Source organism: Macrobrachium nipponense, chromosome 22, assembly GCF_015104395.2.
Source record: "Macrobrachium nipponense isolate FS-2020 chromosome 22, ASM1510439v2, whole genome shotgun sequence".
In the NCBI taxonomy this organism is placed as follows: Eukaryota; Metazoa; Arthropoda; class Malacostraca; order Decapoda; family Palaemonidae; genus Macrobrachium; species Macrobrachium nipponense.
In genome coordinates this window covers 28,168,702-28,196,268 of record NC_087213.1, presented here as the reverse complement: position 1 = coordinate 28,196,268, position 27,567 = coordinate 28,168,702, and the positions used below count along the sequence as shown (strand labels likewise).

The 27,567-nt window shown below is 37.6% G+C and overlaps 1 protein-coding gene across 1 annotated transcript in view; it reads right to left on the bottom strand.

The window, feature by feature from the left end:
• LOC135198224 (uncharacterized) overlaps nucleotides 1-27,567 on the bottom strand; it is a 1,334,440-nt gene that overhangs the window by 977,395 nt on the left and 329,478 nt on the right. Inside the window, exon 3 of the mRNA XM_064225797.1 lies at nucleotides 2,079-2,206. Coding sequence (XP_064081867.1) covers nucleotides 2,079-2,202 — 124 coding nt within the window. The 5' untranslated portion in view covers nucleotides 2,203-2,206. The remainder of the gene's footprint in view (nucleotides 1-2,078; nucleotides 2,207-27,567) is intronic.

The following is a 27,567-nucleotide window of genomic DNA, read 5'->3' as shown; positions in this document are numbered from 1 at the left end:
TCTTTTCCTGGCAAAAAAAACTAAAAATCATATTCCTTACCAAACTTAAAAATAATCTTCCTCCTTTCCATTTGGCTCCCACTATGACCACCTACGCACCCAAAATCGAATCCTTCTTAATTTTCCCGTTCCAAAGAAACCTCGTCGCATTACTAGGCTTTTGGGAATTTTTCCTTGTCTTCCCCGTCCTTCGATTTCGTAGCTTTCTTTCTGTCTGGTCCCAATTCTTTTCTTTCGTCGCTTGTGTTTTCTTCATTAATTTCTGCCACCCGAGGCACCAAGAGAATAATGATTTGATGGACCCTGTCAGTTACTCCTTCGTGCCTCGTCTATCAATTGCTTCCTTATCCAGCACCGTAGATATGGTATCAGCGTGTTGACCTTTCCTCAAGACCTCCAAGATCACTTTTCGTGATGATGTTGCGGAGCGCCATAAGTGAGAGGAAAAGGAAAATGTTAGTTCGCTTTGCAACCCACGATTGTTCGGGACTTTGAGAAAAGCTTCTTGTTTCTTCACGATACTTAGACACTAATTCCCTTCCCAGAGGACCACATTGACCTTCTGAGGTGTCGCTAATTTTCAGCAGAAGTACCAGAAACTTTCCTTTTTATTTTTCTTTTATACACAAGTCTAGTCAATCGGATTACCTATAAATCACAAAATGTACCCTAAATACGGAATAGGTTTAGATATTAGTGGTATTAAAAAATTTCAGACACAACTTATCAATTCACATTCTCTCATATTTACAGAAGCATTATTGCGCAATATAGTGGCAGAACTGCGAGAATTAGACCAACAAAGGCCTTTGGCGTCTGATGGTCGATTACTATTTAATGTGGATAACACTAATGTATATTTTATGGAATGTAAGGAACAAGTTTCTCCTGGGAGACACTCTCCTTGTGTAATACTGAAATGAAACCTGCCATTGTATACTTCATATTTAATACTTCAGTTGAAGTCCAAAATATATAATAAAAAATTGTATTTAATTCCTCCCCTTGAGTGTTTATGCTAATGTGAGGCATCTTTTATAATAATAATAATAATAATAATAATAATAATAATAATAATAATAATAACAATAATAATAATAGCTCCAGGACTCATGCAAAACAGTGTGATCCTAGAAACGGTGCACATAGTAAGAAAAGTGATGGACTCCTAAAGAGGCAGGATGCAACCCGGAACCCCACACTATAAATACCACCCAGTCGAATTAGAGGACTGTGATAGAGCAAAAAAAAAAAATAAATAAATAAATAAATAAGTAATAATAATAATAATAATAATAATAATAATAATAATAATAATAATATAATTAATTATTATTATTATTATATTATTATTATTATTATTATTATTATTATTATTATTATTATTATTATTATTATTATTATAAAAAATGCCTCGCTTTGGCATGAATACTTAGGGCAGGAGTGAAATACAATTTTGTTTTATTTAATTTTTTGAACTCCAACTGAACTATTATAAATGGAGTATACAATTGCAGGTTTCATTTAATTATTGCACAGAGAGTGTGTCCCAAGAGAAACTTATATCTTGCATTTTGTAAAATAGTAATAATTTCCTGAAGTCATGTATAGTCTAATATGACAGAAGCAAGCATCGTTTATCCCTCGTGACTTTCCTTACAGAGCACCCAACCCACCGATGCCCCTGGCTAATGAGACGTGTCTTCCGGAATGGAACAGAATACAGAATTTAGGCCAAAACTCTTGCGTGGGGACTTATGAGGTCATTCAGCTCTGAAACGCAAACTGACAGTAGAAAGATTTGAAAGGTGTAACAGGAGGATAAACTCACAATTGCACTGAGAATCAAATGTTAGGAGGGGGTGGAGAGTAAGATGGAAAAAAAAAATGAGAGAACATGAACGGAGGCAAAGTAAAAGGAATGAAAGGCGTTGCAGCTAGGGGCCAAAAGGACGCTGCAAAAAACCTTTAGTAATGCTTGCAGTGCACAGCATGAGGTGCACTGACGGCACTATCCCCTTACGGGAGACGAGTCTTTCTGAAATACTGGTTGAGGAAGAATTGCGATTGGCACTGACCTGACAGCGTTGTATCCTGGATTGTGGTGACAGCAGCAGCCAGGAGAGCCCAGATTTCATTTTCAGTCAAAGAGCCTCCTCGAGCTTCTACCACCTCCCACAGGGAGACTCGTGGAACAGACATTCTCCTGAAAATAGGGTCAAATAAATGCAAGTCAATCATTTACATCAAGTATACGACAATCTAAAAGGAATAATAGAGTTACTGTATGGTATAGTATTAGTGCGATGAAACACTCCAGGAAATATAGTTTTTAAGTGGTCATATTCATCAATTCTATGTATTTCAGTGGTCACAATGATTGCATCAATCATTTTCTAAGGAATTTCGAAGTTTTCAGTGGAAAGCATAGCCAAAAAATACAAGGAAATAGAAAAGTCAAACTTCTGAGATACACGCAGACGCCTCATAAATTTCAGCATAAATTTCAGCACTTTTCTCTTTATGAAAGTCCTTAAAAATAAAAGGGCAAACATCTACAATTCAATATATCGAAGAAGGAAGAAATGGGAAGAAATGTCAGAGTAAAGGGGAAAAGCAAAGAGAATTCTGGCTTGGCTCGATATTCGATTCCTTGTCATTTCAAATCGGATCCCGCTTATACTCTCCCAAATTCCCTCGGGTTCCCCCACAGGAGCTTCTCTCGGGTGGCACTCCTCAAGCCCCTCGACCTGCGCAACACCAACTCCCCCCCACCCCCTCTGTCCTTCGATAAATAAATAACCCCGCCCACCGCCCTAACTCTATGCGAGAACCTTTCCTTCGCGCTACTGGCAAAAATACCTCAACGTTAAATTGCTGGTGATGGATTGATCAACTTGCAAATTGAACCAGTAATTGGATTGGGTGATTCCAATCATAAACTTAAAGCTCGGTCAATCTCAATTTCTTCCCGGAGGAGAATGTGATTCCCCTTCCTCTTTTTCCACCACCAGCTCCACCTCCAACACCACCATCCCTCATCCTCCACCTCCGCACCACGGGCCCAAAATTTCTCCAGATTCAGAGGTGTCGCCGTTTATAAGAGAAGAGGACTTTTTGGGCAGCTTTCCGTCACACCAACACTTCTATGAAGTTCCTCCGAGCGGAATCAACTCTTTCCACAGCCGTGATCTGCAATAAACCCCATCATTCTCTCTCTCTCTCTCTCTCTCTCTCTCTCTCTCTCTCTCTCTCTCTCTCTCTCTCTCTCTCTCTCGATGAATACTTAAGATTCTTTTTCCTTTAAAATTCAGTCGATTAAATTGAACACAAATCTTGGCTATTATCATCAACAAAAGTATTTGGCTAAAAGGACCTTCCGTACTGTTACTTGTTGGTTCCTTTTCACATCTGTCTCTATACAATTTTTCTTCTATTATAAAAACACAAATATTTACCAAAAACAAAACCACGAATTTCTACAAATACAAGAGAAACTGATTCGAAAACATTTCTCCATTCATATGCCATTTCTATAAACGCTATAACCTTACCATTTATGAAATACTAATTACCAATGACACGCTCCTGTTACCCCCATATAAATAATACTTAATTGGTATTAAAAAACACTCTCCCTTTTATATCAGTACAGACACTGCTTTATCTCAAATTAATAAAAAAAACAGTATTAAATGTCCAGAAAGATAAATGTGAGGCGGACTGCAGTGGTTGAACTTACGGAAAGAAATGTTAACTTTTTGAGCGGAACTTGCTAATTCCAATCATTCAAGTACATCAGTTTAAAAATAATGTAAGATTTCACGCTGAAGGCAGTTTAAAAAAATTGTACACAATTCATCTGTTTATTACATGAAAATTAATGCAACATCAAGAGGTCTGTTCTTCAAAAACGTTATATTCGCATCTCTCGTGAAATTCGATCACGAAACCCACCTTTGGCAAAATTTCAGTAGCAATCCAAACATAAGTTTTTGAGTATCTTGCAAGCAAACGAACCTAACATAAAATATATCTTCCTTGGCATAGGTTTGTTTGTTTGTATGGTGTTTTCACGTTGCATGGTTATTCAGCAACGGGACAGCTTTACGTGACTTCCGAACCACGTCGAGAGTGAACTTCTATCACCAGAAATGCATAATCTCTGCCCCTCAATGGAATTCCTGAGAATCGAACTCGCGGCCACCGAGGTGGCAGGCCAATGCCATACCGGTCACGCCACTGGACGATCCTTTAGCAGAGGTATTAAAAGTAAAGAAAATCACATAATGAACCCAATCACTGAAGTTCATATCAAATAATAATTGACAGGGGAAAATCACAACTAATAACTTTACCTTTTAAAAAAATCCTGCTCCCCATCCCCACTCAACTCGTTTTTCGGGGTGAAAAAACCTGAAACCACAATCCTCTTAAAACCAGCGGGAAAATTCCGCAGATAACTTTCTTATGGCAAATCCCATTAAGGAAAAACCGACTGGTCCCGTATTACGAACGACCGGGAACAAAAAAGAGGAGGAGGAGGAGGAGGAGATTCATTTATTATCAGATTGAGAAGTTTGGGAAAGGGACCAAAAGCATAACGAGCAATCACGGAAGATTAATGGCTGGTGATCGCGCTTACATCCATCTTCCCGTAATTAAAATTAGCGATTGCGCTTATCAACGTACCCAGCCTCCTTCGTTTACAGCGGCACACCAACGCACACCGTAATGTTACCGATCAATAATGTTTTCTAACTGCTGCACCAATTTCCATAATATTCATCATTTATTCCATCATCGCTCGAACTCGCTTGAACTGGATTCTATTTAAAACTTCGCTTGTCTTCCTCCTGAATAACATCACCTTCATTTCAGCATTTTATCGATTTAATGTAGTTTCCTGCCTTCAGGCAGAAATATGACAAGCAAAGGCAGCACACATTCTGTGGTCACAAAAGCGCCACAGGGCGAATGCAAGGTACGAATATAAGACATATTCTAATTTTACAATACAATTTTACCGGAGCTCTAGACGTGTCCAGTGCTGGAAATCATACCCATCTTATGGCGAGACAGGCTGCATGACCTTGCATCCGTCGTGTGGCAGTGCAAGTCCGCCTTGCAAGGTCTTTGCGTCAGTGATAAGCATTCAATTTAAGTTCTCCCAATTTTCTTCGCAAAAAGGACTGGCCCTGAGTGGCCAGCGTTTCTCATAAAGCAAACTGAACTGCATCAAAGGAACTTGCACAATCAAAGCCTCTTACAGCAAGTTCTAAATTGCTCCCTTTAGCCTATTAACATACCAATGAATGTGCCCTGTTAACCCTAATGAATCCACATTTTAAAAGTCTGAATGGGAAACTACACGCCAGAAAATAGCGAGATCATGGGTTGCATGAAAACTTTAAAAAATACATGACGCAAACTTTTCGTAGCCATAATACACTGCTTAAACCGCTGGTTCTTAAAAGAAATTGCTTCCATTTTAATATCACTGAGATTTACCTACAAAAAAATTACTCAATACCGTCAATTTGATCCTTGTACAAAAGTTGATGACCAAGATCGTTCACCATCACACTTCGCCTTTCGTAAATAACAGCATCGCCATCACTTCATACATAAATCTGAAAACGTCACTATTGCTTTCGAGATTTTTTCGTATTCTGCGTTCTTAAACTTCTTTAAATATACTCTATTTCACCATCCAATCCATTATTAAACAACATTTCAAGCTCTGGAAACAAAGCCTCAATGCTTCTACAAAAACGTCATATTCGAAGAAACCTTTCATTATTTTTTATAATAACAATTTACTTTGTGCGAATACCCAAAAATTTCCTTGACCTTTAGATTAGTCCATAATGGATTTAAAGACGACTAATTTCCACCTAAGATTTAACACTAAAAATCAATTTTCATTTTTATGCCTCGAAAGGGAACATCATAACTCAGCAAGAAAACGGGGCGGGGTTGGGGTATCCAATCTAGAATGAAATACGATGGTCTAACCTTTTCTTAGCCCGCCAATTCACTTTTTCGTACAATTTTAATGGCCCTCTCACATTATTACTTTCCAAGAAGATATTTTTTGAGTTACAGTACGTTAAAAGACTTATATGTCCTGAAATAACTTCTTCCTTCGTCGTCGAGCCCCACCCTCTTCCCTTCTTTTCATATTCTATTAAGGACCTCGGGTGCAAATAAACATTAGGCTGTCTATCTCATTGGCCTTTGCTCTTCAAATAAACCAAACGGCATTCTCTACTAGGCTATAACTGCAAGAGTAATACAAACATATGGATGCAACGCAAGTGTTCATAAAGCTCGCATAAACTGCAAAATGTCCCTCGCACAGCTGGATGTCATTTCCATTGAATGTACTAGCATTGCCTTGTCGGCATTCCTCTTGAAAGCTGGTCCGTACCATCTGGCAGTGCTCCGACGGGACAATTTCAGAGATATGGTGTTATGTTATATAGTGATCTCCGACATAACGATGAATTTCATTCGTTAATATTTAGCTTTTCTTTTTACATCATTCACTGCCTAGAAACGCGTTGCATTGAACGCACATGCATAATGCGCTAAGATGATAAGGAAAATTTACTTCACATGAAATTCTTATTTATAGTTAAATACTAAATATTTAATTCTATACCTGGTTCCCAAGAAGGTTGATATTATCGTTATTTCATTATTTCATTACGTGGACCAGCTCGAATGGGCAAAGCGTGAACGCTTTTAACGTCAGCCTACAAATTGAAGACCTTAAATGTTATACTTGCTTCCCGACGTAGTTATTATTATTATTATTATTATTATTATTATTATTATTATTTTTATTATTATCATCGCCCTTTCGTGGACTTCCTCATAACAACAGACATAACATGAAAGATTATAATCAGACGGCAAGGCTTCTGGCACCAGGTGTCATGACGTGTCACTGCAGCATAATTTACGAACTTCCCTTTCAGCGTGTCACTTAGGTGTGTCGGCACAAGATTTTCCAGTCCCACATGATGACAAATTTACGAGTGAATGATTAAAAGGAACATATCTACAAACAAATGAACAGAGTATGTCATATTTAACGTGTGTTTGTTTAAATTGAGAAATCTGCATAACCAGGACTACGACATCCAAGATGGTAAAATAATTTGAAACAATTTAAAACTCTCTCTCTCTCTCTCTCTCTCTCTCTCTCTCAAGGACTTCTCATAGAAGCAAATGATGGCATTAGCATAAGACCAGCTTTACATATGAATAACAACAAACCCATTTCATCTTTCTCTCTTCCGAGTTTTACTATTTCCACATTCATCAAATCCATTTTAATACGTCCAACTGCACTAGTAAATTACAGATAACTTAGAATTCCTAATACAACTTACGGAAGCGTTGATACCATGAAGATTTGGACTGTAGTTGCTACAAAAAACGATCAACCACAACTAGGCTATAAATTACAGTTAACAGTTTAACAGCTACTGCTTTTCCTCTAAAACATCAGCTCTTATTTTCTCGCTTGCGACGCAAACGTTGAGTCGCCAATATTTTTCGGTATTTTATTATTATTATTATTATTATTATTATTATTATTATTATTATTATTATTATTATTATTATTATTATTATTATTATTTCTTAAAACCGTTAAATACTGAGCCCTGGGGTCTATGCTAATATCCTGCATAGGTCACCCTTACATTAATTAAGCCAAGAATACTCTACCGTCAGCATAACACAAGGCGACTTATGGACTCCAAACATGGCGAGTTGTTTATAAAGAGAAAGAAATTATTATTATTATTATTATTATTATTATTATTATTATTATTATTATTATTATTATTATTTTATTATTATTATTATTATTATTATTATTCAGAAGATGAAACCTATTCATATGGAACAAGCCCAAAGGGGCCATTGAGATGAAATTCAAGCTTCCAAACAATATGGTGTTCATTAGGAAGCAGTAGGAGGAGTTAAGGGTAATACAGAAAGAAGAGACTCCACTTACTTATAAAAAAATAGTAAATTAACTAATAGATACAAATGTATTAAAATACAAGGAGAATAGTATTACTGTAATGTATTGCACATCTTCGCTTGAATTTCTGCAGTTCCAATTGCACGACTTCCTTTGGTTATTCTATGATGAAATCTTAATAATCCAGACGAAATTTCAAATGGAATCTTAATGAACGAACGCAAAATGAGGAACCATATAGATCAATAACATAACTGAGTAAACACCTATGGCTGCATTTTAATTTCATCCGGTTAATCATAGCTACCTCAAATATCTTACTATTTTAACAATATCTTGCTGAAAAGCAAACAATAAAATATAATTATTATTACTGTAGTAGTAGTAGTAGTAGTAGTAGTAGTAGTAGTAGTAGTAGTAGTAGTAGTAGTAGTAGTACCCAGTAAATAATCTCCACATCTTTTTAGGCACAACTCGCCTTATGAAAACCCCTCGTTTTATCGACCAGGTTTAAAATCTTTTATTACATAAGTCATTTGGCAAATGGAAACCTCCTGACTCAGGTGTGCTTAGACAAAATTCCAGGCTATTTTTAGAAATCTGAAAACAAAACATTTGGCGGCTTCATGCCAGACTGGAACGTAACTTTTCTCCTTCCGAGAGCGAAGCTTTTTAACAGCTGTTCGCTCAGCATGGGCGTATGATGCTTTTAATTTCAAAGTTCAATCTTCATCTCTGTCGGAACTGTTTATGGTGCAAGTCAAAAACAGAATTTATCTGACTCTAACTTTAATTTATATTTTCGTATTTACGTAAGTGCAGAGCAGTGAAAACTGAATACGACTGTAACTCAGCATTTCAAACATGACGGCTGTTTTCTCCATGCACTAACATTTCCTTCATACGTGGCTGTTTACAAGTTGAATTTTGTGGGCAAAAAGTTATGCGTTTTGATGCACATACAATTTTCTTGCCCTTTCCCTTGCCAGGAAGTATTTTTCCGGGAGTCTACTTGCTCTATTTCGTAATATGAAAACGTCTAGTATTTTGTCATTTTCTTTTTTATTTCCTCAAAAGTTAAGTCTCTTTCAAAAAAAAGATTTACTTTTTACTTTTTAACGAGCCATTAGAGGAATACTATACTATGCGCATTAACACAAATTTGATAACCAACGTTATTTGGAAAACAAAATACTCGCGAACGACTTTTCTGAGAGGGTGGTGGCCAAATACTAGCGGCCATGCGTTTCAAATAAGACAAGGCCACCGTGCCAGCTTCAGGCAGGATCCTCGGTGGCCAACAAACTTCAAACCGGACCTTGGGCCACCATCTCAGCTTTAAGATGGATTTTGGGTCGCAATGCGGCTTCAGATAAGAATGTGAGAACCTCTGTCAACTCTGAACAGAACTCTGAGCCCCAGTGTCAGCGTCAGACAAGGTATACTGGAATCCACGTCAGCTTCAGACCGGATTCTCGGTTACCAGCAGCTTTAGACATTCCTGGGTCACTACGTCAGTTTCAGACCTTATTCTGGGTTGCCATTTCAGTCAGAAAGATTTTCTGTTGCCTTACGAGCTTTATGCCGGACTCTGGGTTACCATGCCAACTTTAGATAGATTTCAAGTCAGTATGTTAGCTTCAGAAGCTTCAGATGGATTCCAAGTCAGTATGTTCGCTTCAGAAGCTTCAGACAGGATTCTGGAATGCGATGTCAGCTTCACACTGGATTCTATGTTGCCATTTCACATTCAGAGACTTTACATTGCCTTACACGTTTTACACCGGACTCTGGGTTGCAATGCCAGCTTCAGATATTTTCTAGGTCTCTGAGCCAGCTTCAGAAGCTTCGTACAGGAATCTGAATTACAGTAGCAGCTTCAGACTATATTGATTCTGGGTTGCCAAGTCAGCTTCACTTTAAGTCGCCATGTCAGTTCCGGAAAACATTCTATGTCTGTTTCTACAGGACCTTGGTGCTCCTTGTCAGCTTCAAACAGAATTGTGGTCTCCAAGGAACTTTATTTAGTACCCACTTTTGAGTTGCAAGGTCTATTCCAGACAGGAATTTGGGGCAGAATGTCAGGTTCAAAGTATTCTGGGTCACCATGTCAACCCAAACAGAATTTTAGGACGCCATGTCAGCTTCAGACAGGATTTTGGGTTGCTATGTCAGCTTCAGATGCAATTATACAAATTGCTTTGACATTTCCGGTGTTGCTGGGACAGGAATTCTGGTTAGCCATCTAATTTTGGGACAAAAGTCTATATAACTAATTAAGTCTCAGGATCAGATTAGATTCGCCACCAAAAATAATATATTTTTTCTAAATTACTGCTTTTCCACTTGTAAAATAAAAATAATGCAGTCAGAGTAAATAGCTGTAACCAGGAGTTACGACGGTGGGGTTAACAAGCTATATACTACTTTCCGCTCTTAACTCTTCACAAAATGACGTCAGTCTAGCGAACTAGAAGGAATTAAATCATCTGGCTTGCCTTTAAATGTAATAAAAGCCTGCTATTTCTCTACTTATAGTAATACCTTAACTCTCTCTCTCTCTCATACACACACACACACCCAAATAACTTATATCACCTCGCCTTGTCGTTGACATCCTCCTGTCTCGACTTAAGCCCTTCGAAATAGGACCTGCTGACAAGCGAAATACCCTTAATACGCATCTATAGTTCTCACAATCTCTTAATAATACGTCTTAAGATGATGTTATTGGAACAGAGAGAGAGAGAGAGAGAGAGAGAGAGAGAGAGAGAGAGAGAGAGAGAGAGAGAGAGAGAGAAATTTTGTCCTTACAGCAGATTCTCTGAGTATTTTTCTATAAGCTTTATTAAATAGGGTTGTACTACCGACAATTGATAGAACCATTATGATAAGGCCCTTTTGTGGAGTGGTACCAATAACAAACTTACAATAATCTCATATGTTATTCGATTTTACATTAATCACCCTTACTGAGAATGATGGTGCCAATAAATTTTGCTAACAGTGGTCTACAACTTTAAATAACAGACAAGTGTAACTTAAATTTAAGAAGTGGCCTGGAATGGAGTCTGTAATTAAGATACGGACGCGACACCTCGCTTTATGGCAAGTCACCGTTGCAACATTTTATAAATTTATCAGTGAGGTACCTTCTCTCAAAAAAAAAAAAAAAAAAATCGTGATGCAGAAGTACATCAATTGAACGAAACCTGTATGATACACAGTTGATTTTCCTTATCTAGGAACAACATTCTTGCTTAATAATTTTCTGTCATTAATTATCATTGACTTTAAAGAACAATCAGCAGACACTGAACGCAGTGTGGGACCGCCAAGAGTTAGCTGACTACTGCACCTTGTTGTATTACATTACAGTAATGACGGCGAAAATTAAGGTGTCTGACATTGTGACGGATCTACTTTTTTAATTATTATTATTAAATCATAATTTTCAAACGCTGGAAAGAAAATAGTATCATCAGGATATAGAGTCATTTCGTTATCTTCCATCTGCGTTTGATTTTTAATATAGTAACTGGCCAAATCCTAACACCATGGCTTGAACGTCTCTTCCTAATGTCATTGCATACCACAAGGATCTAGCATCTGATCTGTTAAACTATCAATTTACCTTTCCAGGATTTTACTATCGAAATTATAACATAATTTGACGACTACGTAAATATTCAAATCCCGATAGGATAACATTTCGAACAAACATGCAGTTACAGCAAGCCAAAAGAATAATAAATAAAATAAAACATATACCATACACTAACTTGATAAGCACATTGCAACATAAAAGAAACTAAAAGAAGTGAAAACAAACAATGTAATTATGATCAATTGGCAATAATAAAAAGCCAGTCTGTTAAGACAGTTATCACGATAAAATTATTAAAAACATCAATGGTGAAATGCATTCGAGAACATTGTAAGTTTCATCTCTACCATTACTAGTAAAAGAAATTACAAAGAAAAGAGAGGGGAGGTATAATGTCATTTAAAAGGGATCGTCCCCAGGCTAATATTACTTAGGAGCTATGACGTATCGTCTTACCTAACAGACAGGAGGAGGATGAGGAGGGTGGCCCCCTAAGCCCAAACCCACCCTAGCCACCACAAATAAAGTGTTTAATCTGAAGCTAGCGATAGACCAATCTGATTAAACCGAATTGCGCAACGTAGATCTGATCCCATTTGAGCGACCTCATTTCTCGCTAGACTGCCACTGGATGAAAACTTGCCATTTTCTGAGTTCTATGGATGTGTCTATTATGGTTGACACAAACTTATATCGGATGTTATACAGAGACACAGAAATTCAATAGTCAGAGCATAGCTCAAAAAAGAACAAAAGGAGGACACGACGTCGTACTTGAGTGAGGGAAGAGAGACAATGAGAGCCCTTCCTTATCTTAATTATCACGCTACCGGTAATAGTAGGGATAGGTTGTCACACAACCCTCCTTACAGACCTTACAGCTCGTTCGGTTTGCCCCAGGTCCCTCAGTGTGAGTACCTCGTTCACTAAGAAGTCATTCCATTTGTAAAAATAGATAGTACCTCAAAATGAAGTATTTCAGAATTACTATACCAGAGGAGCAAAGTGTTCAATCAAGTTTAAAGGTAAATTAAATGCAAGACCTTCGGCACTGGATACAGGCAGAGGGCGAAACGCAAGGCAAACGCTTCCTTTAAAGGCAAAGACACTTGTGGCACTGGCGTTAGCAATCAGCATATCAGGGTATTCTGCATCGGCAATCCCCTATCCTTTTTAGCTATGAATCTTCACTAAGATTAATATGCTATCTTCAAGAAGGAGATGAATGCGAAATTACTTTTCATTCTCAGAGAAAACAAAATTCTATAACTGATCACTATTCCAATATAAAACAACTTGGAGCTTCTAGAAACAATAATTATACAAGTAAAAGAGGGCAGTTTTAAAAAAAAAAACTTACTAAAATTTCTTTGGTCTCGGAGAAGAAAAGCTGTAAGCAATTATTACCTGTGCCATTTAATCACCAAATACCTTCGCACATCTATTAAGTCATATTTATAATAACAAGGACCAAACTACGTAAACGCAGAAGTCTTACGTTAAATATAATAAAAAAAAAGCCTGGATAAAAATAAATCAGAAACAATGTACTGTAAACTTTCATTTACAAGCAAGCTCTATATTGAAGTGGTAACGCGATGATAAACACACACACACACACACACACACACACACACACACACAAGCAACTCTTCTTTAAAAATAATCTTTCGCATCGGCGCTACAATCCTCTGAGGAGCTTAGCCAAACAAAAGTCTGAGAAAGATGCAATCCCATGATCTGGTGTGCAGTACGCGGAGACGCGGCTTTGCTGCATAGACAACCTCCTCATGGTAGATGGGATTGCTGCTCCACTTTCCATGTATAGATAATATATATATATATATATATATAATATATATATGATGTATATATATATGTATATATATGATATACAGATGTATATATCATACATAAAAGGTATATATATATATACATATATATATACGTATACTATATATATATATTAATATTATATATATATACAAACATATATATAGATATTTATATATATATAATATATATATATATATATACACATACACACAAACACACACACACACACACATATATATATATATATATATATATATATATATATATATATATATATATATATATATATATATCCTATAAGCCCCGTGCGAAACACACCGTCACCATCAATTAACGAGATACGCTCGAAATGTCAGCTGTTATGGAATATTTTGAGAAAACTAGGCATAAATATTCGTGGAAATTGTCGCTTGCTCGTTCCCTCTTTCGCCTCATTTAACTTTTTAGTTTTCTGTAAAAGAAAACTATTGAGATGGCTATTTGTCTGTCCGTCGACACTTTCTCTGTCCGCCCTCAGATTTTAAAAACTACTGAGGCTAGAGGGCTGCAAATTGGTATGTTGATCCTCCGCCGTCCAATCAACAAACACAGCAGATTGCAGCCCTCTAACATCGTAGTTTTTCTTTTATTTAAGGTAAATGTTAACCATGAACGAGCGTCTGGCATCGCTATAGGTGCCAACAGCACACGCCACCACCGGGCTGTCGCTGAAAGTTTCACGGTCCGCCGCTGAGAGTTTTATGGGCCGTGACTGAGTTTCGTACAGCATTATAAGCTGTAGAGAAAACTCGTTTGCGCAAAAGAAAACCGGCGAATTTTTACTTATTTTGATGGAGTTCACTATCCTCGCCCAGTTGGCGTTGTTAAAAGTAAATGGCAAAAGGGGAGTATAATGTAATCAATACCGAGGTTTCCAAAAAATAATAGAAAAAATGCAAGTGAAACAGAAGCAATATTACATGTAACGGTCAGTGCCAAAGGTTCGCGTATACACGACTACCTACCAGTGCCAATGAGTTACGGCTTATTTTACATAACGGGTTTTAATTTTACAAAATGACAACAGACCAGGTTAATACAATGCCGATACTATTATAGAATACATTATTGTCTGATGGCGCGAGTAAAATATGTTTAAACGCTTCAATATAGTTAATCTTGATTCAATACCCTAAATTCCATCAATGGAACAGGTCGTTAAAGTTCAAAACTGAAATATTAAACCAAAATATGTTTTCGCATTAAATAAAGATGTCGCGCAAAACAAAAAAACACCAAAATACATAAATATAAAAATATAGTCCAAAAATATCATGCATGTTATTTATAGGACGAGATGGTTCAGACAGGGGTCAGGGGCACTCGTCAGAAAAGCAAAGTAGCGTCCTTAATGAGGCGGTGTCACTCAAGCACCTTATCTGGCATCTTTTAGCTCATCGCCGCCAAGCATTCCGGTAAGAGGCCAACATCCTTCTTTTAGTTCTCTGGAAAAGAATACACTGAGGTGGCTATTTGTCCGCGTTTTTTTCTGTCCGCCCTCAGATCTTCAAAACTACTGAGGCTAGAGGGCTGCAACCTGGCACGTTGATCATCCACCTCCAGTCATCAAACATACCAAATTACAGCCCTCTACCTCAGTATTTTTTTTATTATAGGTTAACCAACAAATGCCACACCGGGCCGTGGATGACATTTTCATGGGCCGCGGCTGAGGGTTTTATGTGCCGTGGAAGTTGCACTGTAAAAAAAACTCGATTGCACCGAAGAAACTCCGACGTATTTCATATTTGTTTATTTTTGTTCCTTTGTGTGATGTTGTCCAAGTGCGACTTTACTCAATTTTATTTCTACTATATAGCAGCTGTAACTAATTTGAGCCGTTAAACTACAGAAATGAACAAACTTTAAAGACAGCGAAATGAATTCCAGTATTACTTCTCTTCAAAGTAATTACTTAAATGCCTAAATTTTTACCCAAGACTCTGAGCAGTTAATGAATCCGATTACAGACAGAATAAGAATAACGTTTACAGTGAAAGTCAAAAGAGAAATGGTTCCAAGGGAGGACAACGACAAAAAGTCAGAAAAATGGAAGACAAAATACATTAACACATTAATAAGGAATAAGTCGAAACTTTATGCAAACATTCTCCCTTGTAAAACCCGCGAATGTTAAAATTAACTCCTCGATTGCAAAAGTCCTCGGGAGCAATAATGGACGCGACGACATAAGATTAATTCTCAGTTATTAGCAGCAAGAACAGACGCATGAATAATCCCACACTCAGGCAATGCCACCCTCCAAGTAATTAGGAATCGCCGAAAATATGACGTCTCGTCCGTTTAAAAACGAACATTCATTTAGAATTTTCAGTTTTCTTAATCTATAATAAAGGGAGTTCCTTACACTCGGTGAAGTTTCCAACGCTTTACGGACGCAATTACCATCCATCTAATTAAATGATACTTGCATATTAAACTCATCAAGGTGTAAGAACTACCAGTCTCCATTAATTAAATATTTTTCCACACCTTCTCTATGTTTGATTATAAAATGCAGACAACACGCTAGTCATTACTGCACATCCCCAAAAAAAGTCAAGTGAAAAAATCTTTCTGTGAGTGTACGTATGTGTGCGCGCGCGCGCGTGTGTGCGAATAAGATATATATATATATATATATATATATATATATAGATATATATATAGATATATATATATATATTATATATTATATATATATAATATAGTAGACACAATGACCTCTGAACTTTCCTACCTCTCACACTTTTCGTGATACGATTATCACTGTATCCCTATACCCAAGCTGGATTTGATCCTCGCACGAGAGATTTGGCATGGGCAGTCGAGCAAACTTTGCTACGAAGAATATACTAAGCGTGAAATAATCCATCCGTACACAATATTGGTGGACGAAAAAAAAAATACTTTTACTTCTCATCCAATATACTTCAAAAATCTTATAAGAAAGGGAATGGGAAATTTAGTACACATTTCTTGCAAAAATTTATTGATATTAACTTACAGGGGTCTTATTCGGATATATATATATATATATATAGATATATATGATATTATATATATATATATATATATATATAGAATTATAGGAAATGCCTAAAAGAAAATTCACAAATGACCAGTTCCTCCCCAAACTCCCTCAAGAATTACACTGAACAGAATCTCGAGACGATGCCCTAAAGGTCAATATGGAAAGATTTTCTAACCTTACAAAGCTTTAAGTGAGGGCATAGGATTAATGCGGGTTTACACTTAGCGAGCTTTTAGAGAATATTCCAGAGAGAATAAATATTCAATCATACACCATAAGAGTGAGTATCAGTGTCTTTGTCCACAACTGCTCTGAGCCCAAAAGCAGCAAAGCAACTGATACAGAACTGCAGAACCCTTGGAGAGAAAACACTCCGTAAACAAAATGGCCGTCAATTCATTGTTTCCAAAGGATTCTGAATACCAGGGAGGAGCAATTTCATCCACCAAACGCCTCTTCCATTAGGGGCAGGTGTCCCTTGACTGCAACTATTCCAGCTCTACAGGGAAGAATTTCCAAAAACAACAATCGTCATCAAGACAATGAAAATAAAAATGACATAGAAATATAAAAAACAACAATGTATGAGAGAGAGAGAGAGAGAGAGAGAGAGAGAGAGAGAGAGAGAGAGAGAGAGCAAATTATCTTGGGGATGTCGCACCTCCACCCAAAGAAAACAACGAGATCAAAGCTGCAAGAGATAATCGGTAAGAGATCCCTTAAAAAGACTTCCAAAAAGGACCCTCTAAAACCACCCTCCCAAAAAATATCATCGGACGAAAAAGGGTCTTCGCTGATCGTCGCATAGGGAAGACATCTCATAGAACACGTCGTAAAAGACATTACTTCAAAGAATTTCCCAAGGAGCAGGTTAAGGGGAGCGGGAGAAAGGAAAATGAAGGGGAAAATTTTAGGAAATTCGAAAAATGGACGGAATTGTGCAGAGCGAGAGAGCGAACGAAATAAACAAGTGGAAAATGCGCCGAAGTTTCTTCGGCGCAATCGTGCTTTCTGTACAGCCACTACAGTGTCTAATCAAAGCTACCGAAAATAGATCTATCTTTCAGTGATCTCGGTATATGGCTGTATGAGCCGCCGCCAATGAAACATTAACCGCGGCACGGTGGTGCTCTGTCCTATATCGCTGCCAGACGGAAGATTATGACTAAATTTAACCTCAAATAAAATAAAAACTACAGAGGCTCGAGGGCTGCAATTTGGTATGTTTGATGGCTGGGGGGTGAATGATCAACGTACCAATTTGCAGCCCTGTAGCCTCGGTAGTTTTTAAGATCTGAGGTGGAGAGGAAAAGTGCGGACGGACAGACAACGTCATCTGATTAGTTTTCTTTTACAGAACACTTAAAGCTAGGAGGTAAGCATTAGCGGAAACATGGAAAAAAGGCACAAACGAGCCATTAGTGGAATCTTTCAAAAGTTTGAGAATGACACAATTACTGTTAATAGTAGCCTTAAGGGAAAGAGGAAATGGCTGACGTAGAGCGGGGAACGAATGTGATGCCATTTTCTAGAGAGAGAGAGAGAGAGAGAGAGAGAGAGAGAGAGAGAATACAATTATCCAGAATGATGAAAGGACCAACAGAGTGATACAACACAGAAAACAAGATCTGGGATGGCTTTCTTTCATCAGCTGCCAAAATCTACATCAACTTCAACGGCAAATACGAATATATTGCGTGGAGATGACAGATGCGATATTTATTCATTTGATGGAAAAATTATCAAGGGCGTCATTATAACATGATCATCGCAGTTGATGTTCATTAATAGAGACGAAGATAATAAGTAATTCAAGTGTTCAAAGTAAGTATATCTTAGTTTTACCAGACCACTGAGCTGATTAACAGCTCTCCTAGGGCTGGCCCGATGGATTAGATATTTTTACGTGGCTAGAAACCAAGTGGTTACCTAGCAACGGGACCTACAGCTTATTGTGGGATCCGAACCACATTATATCGAGAAATGAATTTCTATCACCAGAAATAAATTCCTTTGGTTCCGCGTTGGCCGAGCCGAGAATCGAACTTCGGACGAAAATGCAGTTTTTAGACTGGTAAGACGCCGGGAGTTATCATGGGATTACATGCAGGATGCTGCGATAAAGTGGTCATACAGTTGAGTGGTTGAGTGGCTGACCAGAGATATGAGGTCATTCAGGGCTGAAATGGAAATTAACAGTAAAAAGTTCGAAAGGTGTAACAGGAGGAAAACCTCAAAGCAGTTGCACTATGAATCAAGTGTTAGAAGTGGGTGGAAAGTAAGATGAAGAGAGAACATGAAAGGAGGTACAGTAAGGAACGAAAGTGGTTGCAGCTAGGGGCCGAAGGCACGCTGCAAAGAACCTTAAGTAATGCCTACAGTGCACCGCATGAGATCCACTGAAAGCATTACCCCCCTACGGAAAGGTTCCGAAGGCAGCCGTAGACGAGGAGAATAATTATTCGATCTTATGAAGGTCAAGATGGTGAAGAACATTAACAACATTATGGGCATAAAGTTACTTAGAGCTCCAAAGAAGGGATAAGACAGGCTTTGACCTGAAACACCAAGGACAGTATGGATTTAAGCAGTATGTGACGTACATGAAACTAGAAAAAGATTACGACAGTATCAACAGATGCAATGTGGGAAAAAGTTCAGGACGCTTAGTACTCAATAGCTTGCGAAGGATCTAAAATGTGCATAGTCAGGATATTCCAAGACCAGGTTTCTATCGTTGCACTAATCTAAACTATTACTGAAATGCATGAGAAGAGTGACATAACCATTCTCCTGCTGCACCCCAATATTTACTGAAAATTCACCGGCAAGATTCAAAAAGCATTAACATAAGTTCCATAATTGGCTTTACATACTTAACAGGAATATCACACTGAAGAAAAATTTTACATAATATTCGTAAGGACGCAGTTAAATGGCTTCTTGTAACAGAAGAAAAAGTGCATTAGGTGAGTACTTTTTACATCGCGAAACTATGTTTTAATGCAAATATTTAACCCGAACGACTTCTTCGGCATGTTCTAAAACCCTCTTGGTTATCTCTCAGGATTTGTTCAGTGTTTTGCTCATCAACTGGGAATGAGCACAATGAATAATTTCATCATAACAAACAAACGCACTAGCATTGGCTGCATTTATTTGGGTTGCCTTTCATTAATATTTTCGCTGTGAATTCAATTTCTCAATCTTCCGGTTTTTTCATAGTTCAATATTCTGCAAACGGCCTGGTTAGTATATGAGGTGTCCTGTCATTTTCAGATGAAACCTCCATATATGGAATATATTCCATCAAGGGCAGGTGCCTTCCATCTCCAATTTGAATTATTCCATCTAGGGCAGGTGCCTTCTATCTCCCAAATTTGAATTATTCCATCAGGGTAGGTGCCTTCCATCTTCAAATTTGAATCATTCCATTCAAGGGTAGGTGCCTTCCATCTCCAAATTTTGAATCATTCCATCAATGGGCAGGTGCCTTCTATCTCCAAATTTGAATTATTCCATCAAGGGCAGGTTGCCTTCCATCCTCCAAATTTGAATTATTACCATCAAGGGCAGGTGCCTTCTATCTCCAAATTTGAATCATTCCATCAAGGGCAGGTGCCTTCTATCTCCAAATTTGAATGATTCCATCAAGGGCAGGTGCCTTCCATCTCCAAATTTGAATCATTCCATCAAGGGCAGGTGCCTTCTATCTCCAAATTTGAATTATTCCATCAAGGGCAGGTGCCTTCTATCTCAAATTTGAATCATTCCATCAAGGGCAGATGCCTTCCATCTCCAAATTTGAATTTTTCATCAAGGGCAGGTGCCTTTCATCTCCAAAATTTTTCCATTACTGACCCTACATCTCACACCTTGAATTCCATCATTAGAACATTGAAGTCTTCTTCAAATTCTGGTATAGCGGTCAAATAATTACCTAATCTGTACTATTCATACTCTGACAGAACTCTCACTACTGGCGCTGGCGGGCCTCTTATGATATTTACACACCGCTCCTTTTGACGGGGTATTTCTTCCTTACATTTTCACCAATGAATAATTAATCAAAACTTTTAATACTTAATTGCTTTTCCTCTTTTCTTTCCATCAATGGAATTTCACTTTTTCTAAAGTGCGTATCATACATACATACATACATACATACATACATACATACATACATACATGCATCCTACATAAATATAAAATATGTAAATCTCTCTCTCTCTCACACTAGAAAAAAATGCAATAGTATACAGTGCCTTTAAAATGATATATTGAAAGTACGTTAACTAGTCACTGCTCATTATCTAATGCATACCCTTTAAGTCACTTTATGTTATTTGAATTTTCATTCTTCTGTGAAGGTATTATATAACAACATTCTTAAAGTATATTATGAAACATACTCTTGTGTCAAACGCTTTACATACAGGGTGCCCCACAAAACCAGGAAAGGTTTTTATTTACATTATGTAGTTTACAATCGTAAGATACAATGTACTTTATTTGATCAATGAACTAAAAAAAAATGAACTAAGGTATAAATTTTTATAATTCCTTTTTCTTTAAGTCTAGGATGCCTCAGTTATCAAGTTTTATTTTAACAATGTCTCCGTTAACAACAACTGTTTTCTGTTTCAAACAATTAAATAAACTGTACCAAATTTCCGTTTTTTTCTCTCTCTGGGGCACCCTGTAGTCTTTATCCTTGTCATAATCCATACCGATAACAGTTACCGACAAAGAAAGAGGTTATAACCTTCCATTTCCAGCAATACCCCTTTTAATCTCAATTTCCCGGCTGAAATAGCGCCTAGCATTACTCCTGGGCAGAAAACAACAGCACATTTTCGCTCTTAGATGAGAACATTCGCCCCTCTGGAACAAAGAGCGTTTCCACAATGGGAAACGTCCATTCTAGACACCGACACTGATTTGAATTATTCATTACAGAATCCTTTCCATTTTCAATTAACACTACGTTGATCACGCAGTTTGGAACTATCGGGGAACAAAAATATAACATATTCTCATGTATATATGTGAGAGAGAGAGAGAGAGAGAGAGAGAGAGAGAGAGAGAGAGAGAGAGAGAGAGAGAGAGAATAATTATTTAAACTTTTCAATTTCCGTCAATACTGGCTACACTTCACCAATTCCGACAGATTTAGACTGTGGTAGATCATTACACAATAACAAATAATAAACGAGAGCCCATACAGGATAGGCAACTATTTACATCACACTACTTTTTTTTACCCCTTCCCCTCATTTTCTTAAAAAATAAAATTTATCTGCATATGTACATTCACTCCTAACCCTACTTGTTGCAGTTATAATACGGTGGAAATGACTGCATTTTCTATAAGCCCATAATATCGCAACAAATCAATAAGAAATCGTTACGAATTAAAAATTTTAAACACATTATAGTTTATCTTTGTTAGGCTTTGACTTACAATCAAGGTCAAACTGACGAAGAAGGGCTGGCTCGATAGTTATTCTGGTGAAAAAAAAAAAAAAAAAACAAAAAAAAAAAAAAATTCTCTCAAATAACAGCGATGCCTGATAAGTTTAAGGGGGCTCAAACTTGACCTGGTATCTCTACGGGAATAATATAGATACAAATACACAATGTATGTATGTATATGACACAATGTATATATGTATGTGTAAATAAAGATTACTAAAAAATATATACAATTCTAGTACAGAGTATCAATATTTTACGGAAGTATTGCTTTCAGATATATATACTAGTATATATATATATATATATATATATATATATATATATATATGTATATATATATATATATATATATATATATATATATATATATATATATTATATAAAGGTATTAGCCACGAAGGAAAAATAAACAATGAAGTTTCTTTCGTGGCTTATACCTTTATTTATGGATTTATCACGTCCCAAACTTTCGTGATTCAGTTATACATACATACATACATACATACATACATACTATATATATATATATATATATATATATATATATATATATATATATATATATATATATATAAACATATGCATATTATATATATTATATATATCAACTTGGTGCGAGAGGAAGGACAATTCTTTATTCCTTTCTAAGTACTTTATTCAGCTGCTGACGTTTCAAGACGTTTAGTCCCTTTTTCAAAGGTGTAAAAAAAAAAATAAAAAAAAAAAAAAAAAAAAAAAAGAAAAAAAAAAAAAAAAAAAAAAAAATAAAAAAAAAAAAAAAAAAAAAAAAAAAAAAAAGACTCGTAATCAAAAACTTTTGTACATATAACATATTATAAGCACAGTAAATAAAGGAAGGGGGTTTACAGAGCTGTCAGCTTCGACTTACACTCATGAGAGGTATAGAGGTGTTGAGGTGGACAGAGTATTTAGTTGGGGGGCAAGTCGTCTAATAAAAAGCGATTCTAAAATTAGAGTTCGTTAGGAGTTTGGCCTATGATTTTAAAATTTTTGTAACTAATATCGAATTTACATTTCTTTGCATGTTCACGTATGCAAGAAAATTCTAGGTTTGATAAATTAACAACCTCTATATATATATATATATATATATATATATATATATATATATATATATATATATATATATATATATATATATAGGGTCAATAAAGTTGAAGATATCTTCAGAAAGCAGGCCATAGGGTCGAAATTAAGTCATTTATTCACACCTAAAACTAGGGGACAACAAAAAGGTAAAAAGACATAACTTCCCCCCATTTCTCTTCATCAAGTATAAACATTTGACTACAAACTTAACGGACAAGACTTCAAATAAGCCGAAATTCAAACCTCCAATTTGTTTCTCAGCCGTCCCTCCTGATTTGAGGCCAAGAAATCTTGGCCGTTCTCTCTTCGGCGATACCAAATATTTACTCTAGGTTTATAAGGCTTAGAAAGGTTTTGGCCCACTCACACACACACACACAAACGCACACGCGGACACGTTCACACACAGACACGCAGAGAGAAAGTAGGCAAAGAGGACTTGGAGAGAGAGAGAGAGAGAGAGAGAGAGAGAGAGAGAGAGAGAGAGAGAGAGACTCGGTTTGTCAAACATGATCAAATGGCCTTGCAAAACGAACCGTGTCAATAAGGCGGGAGATCTTTGCCCGATTCATCTTTCTCGGAGTCAATACCACTTGCGAAAGTCATCAGGCTGTGCAATTTGTTTACTTTGGTCGCCATTTAAGAAGCATCATATTTTTCTCCCTACTTATGTTGTTATGACTCTCTCTCTCTCTCTCTCTCTCTCTCTCTCTCTCTCTCTCTCTCTCTCTCTCTCTCTTATACATGACAATATATACAGTGATATAATTTGGGAAACATCGGTTCTGGTCAGTACCTGGACGGGTGACGGACAAGTAAGCCCAGACACAACCGACACATAAACTTCTAAGATAATCCTGGCGCTAAGGAAATACCTGGAGACTCTATCGAAGTGGAATTTCCCAAGGCAGGCAACTTATCCGTTCAAATACGAAATTCTACCTTCATGAACACTTTATTGCTAGAAAAAGAACTTTTTTTTATTCAAAATATACTAATAACTCACCACCGTTCTTCTTCTTCTTCCCAGCTTTTTCCCATTTTTATATGGGGTCGCCGTTTCGGATGAGCCGTTTCCATCTATTTCTATCTTGCGCTTCTGCCTCATCAATTCCCTTCTCATGTAAATCTCCTCTCACACAGTCCTTCCATCTCTTTCTTGGTCTCCCTCTCTTTCTTCTTCCTTGCACCTCCACTGCCATAGTATGTCTCCCAGCGTGGTCCTCATCTCTCCTCAACAGGTGTCCATACCATCTCAGCCTCCCCTCCTGCACTTTCTTTGATACTTCCACCACCTTAGTTGACCCCCTTATGTAGTCATTTCTGATCCTATCCACTCTTGTTACCCCAGACATCCACCTAAGCATTCTCATTTCTGCCACATCCATCTTCTTCTGCTCTGCTTTTCTCATGCTTGCTGTTTCCGTACCATACAGCATTGCTGTTCTTACCACCGTCTTGTGAAATTTTCCTTTTAAACCTAAGCGGCACTCTTTTGTCACAAAGAACTCCCGAGGCCGCTCTCCAGTTGTTCCAGCCTGCCTGTACCCGATGTTTTACTTCTTCTTCCATACTTCCTCCAGCGTTAACAAAAGATCCCAAATACTTAAACTTATCAACTCTCCTTATTTGCTCTCCACCAAGCTGAATACTTTCTCTATCATCCCCCTCAGTTGGTGGTACACATATATTCTGTCTTGGATCTATCTTATTTCTCATTTCCTCTGTCCTCCAGTACTTGTCTCCATCTTTCCAATTTCACTTCCAGATCTTCCTGCTCTCTGCACACAGAACAATATCATCCGCATACAATATGTTCCATGGTACTGTCTCCCTTACTTCCTCTATTATAACATCCATCACTATGTTAAGATAAATGGGCTCAGAGCCGACCCCTGGTGTAATCCTACTCTCACCTCAAAACCTTCTGTCTCCCCAACACTGCTCCTCACTCTGGTAAATACATTCCGGTACATCTCTTGTATCAATCGCACATACTTCTCTGGCACCATCTTCTCCCTCAGGCTCCTCCATACCTCTTGTCTCGGACTCTGTCATAAGCCTTTTCAAGGTCAATGAATACCATATGTAGGTCCCTTTGTCTTTCCCTGAATTTCTCCATTATTTGCCTCAGACAAAATATACCATCTGTTGTTCCCCTTCCCTTCATAAATCCCATCTGCTCTTTACCTATTTGTACTTCTTCTCTCAGTCTAGCATCTATCATCCTTTCCAGTATCTTCAAAGTGTGGGACATCAATTTAATGCCCCTATAATTACCACACTCTTGGACATCGCCTTTCCCACTCATTTGGTATCTTTTCCTGTTCAAGGATCTTTATCATAAGATCGTACAGTATATCCACTCCTTCATCTCCTAATGCTTTCCATGCCTCCACCGGGATCATGTCTGGTCCGGTTGCCTTCCCATTCTTCATCTTCTTCAGTGCATTAGTACCTCTTGCCTAGAAAACCTCATTACCATGCCAATGTTCACTTGCCCATCCTCTCTTATTAGTCTATTATTTTCTTCATTTAACAACTGTTCGAATATTCTTTCCTACTCTTCACAATGTCCTTCCTCCTTTCTAAGCACTACACCCTCTTGATTCTTTATTTGTTTGATGTGTGTTATATCTTTGGTGCTCTTATTTCTAGCCTTTGATAGCTTCATCATCTTCTTTAATCCTTCCTTTGTCCCCAGCTCATTATACACATCATCATACGACTTTGCTTTAGCTTGGGCTACCACCTTTTTCACCACCTTGTTTTTCTCTCTGTACCTATTTCTGTCTTCCACTGACTGTGACTCTTCCCATCTTTTCTTTGCCTCCTTCTTATCTTTTACTACTTTCTCAATGTCTTCATCCCACCACCAACTATCCTTTTCTTCCCATATGATACCAGATGTCTCTCCTAGCAGCTCCTTTCCATGCCTTCTTATTACTGCTGCATTTCGTGCCCACCATTCTTGAACATCTTCAATCCCTATATCAATATCCTCCAAAACCCTCCTCTTAAACTCTCTCTTCTTATCCCCTTCCTTCTGTAATTCGGTACCATTTAATTTTCCTTATCCCTTTAGCTTTGGTTTTTCTTTCCCTTTCTTTTCAACCTTCACTCCAAGTCCATATAGCAGCCTGTGTTGGGGGGGGGGGGGCTACATGGTCGCCTGGAATAACTTTGCAGTTCTTGACCTCCACCAGATTTATCCTTTTATACAAGAAATAGTCTATCTGGGAGAATCTTCCCCCACTCCTATATGTTATTAGGTGTTCCCTTTTCTTCTCAAAAAATGTGTTTACTATTGCCATGTCGAATGACACAGCAAGTCCACTACACTCTCTCCTTCTGGGTTTCTCTCCCCAATTCCATGGACCCCATGCACCCGCCCAATCGCCTCATTTTCACTTCCGACATGGCCATCAAATCTGCCAACTATCACCCTCTCATGCTCTTACCAGTTCTTGCATTATTCCATCCATGTCTCTCCAGAAATTTCCCTTCTCTTCTTCTGTGCAACCAACTTGTGGTGCATATGCGCTTATAATATTCAGAATCTCTCCTCCATAACATATCTTCAATCTGATGATACGGTCATTCTTTCTATGCACTTCTATTACCGAGTTCTTTAGTTCCAACTAGACAGTACTATGCCAACTCCATTTCTACCTTGGGTTTATTTGCCCTCACTATAAATATCGCTTTATTCCATCTCCCAACTCTTTAGCTTTATTTCCTTTCCACCGCGTTTCTTGCACACACACAACATCTACTTTCTTTTCTCTCATCAAGTCAGCCAATTCTCTACCTCTCCCAGTCATGGACCCAACATTTAGCTGACATACTCTGAACCCAATGTGAGCTCGCTTCTTTAGCTGACCCGCTCCTGATGCAGTAGCCCTCGCCTTACCACAGAGTAGGGCGATGTCTCTGTGCGTCGTTTACGGAGTACGCCCTAGCATTACCTCTTTCCATATTTCGGCTCATTCCATTTTTGGTTTTGGCACAGATTTTTACAGCCGGATGCCCTTCCTGACACCAACCCTCCCTATTTATCCGGGCTTGGGACCGGCACCCGTTAAATCGAAAATTTTTTATTTACTTTATAAAAGAAACGAGGATTCATAATCGTCGAAGTGTCAAAACTTCATACAACTACCATTTGCAACCTATATTTCAAAAGTTCAAATATCACACATGGGAATTCTTCATTCATTTCACTGGCGCTTTCCAGTCCACCTGCGGTTGGCGAATTTATTAGAATGCAATGAGAGCTGTCAGTTCGCTCTTTTAATGGACATAACTATTCAGCAAATGGAATAGAAAATTTATCATATATTGCTTTCGGATTAACAGACCGGGATATATACAACTGACCAAAACATAATCGGTCGCCATAGGAAAAGACTATTAATGGACCTCTTCAGCAATAACAGACCAGCCTTCTTCTCAGTG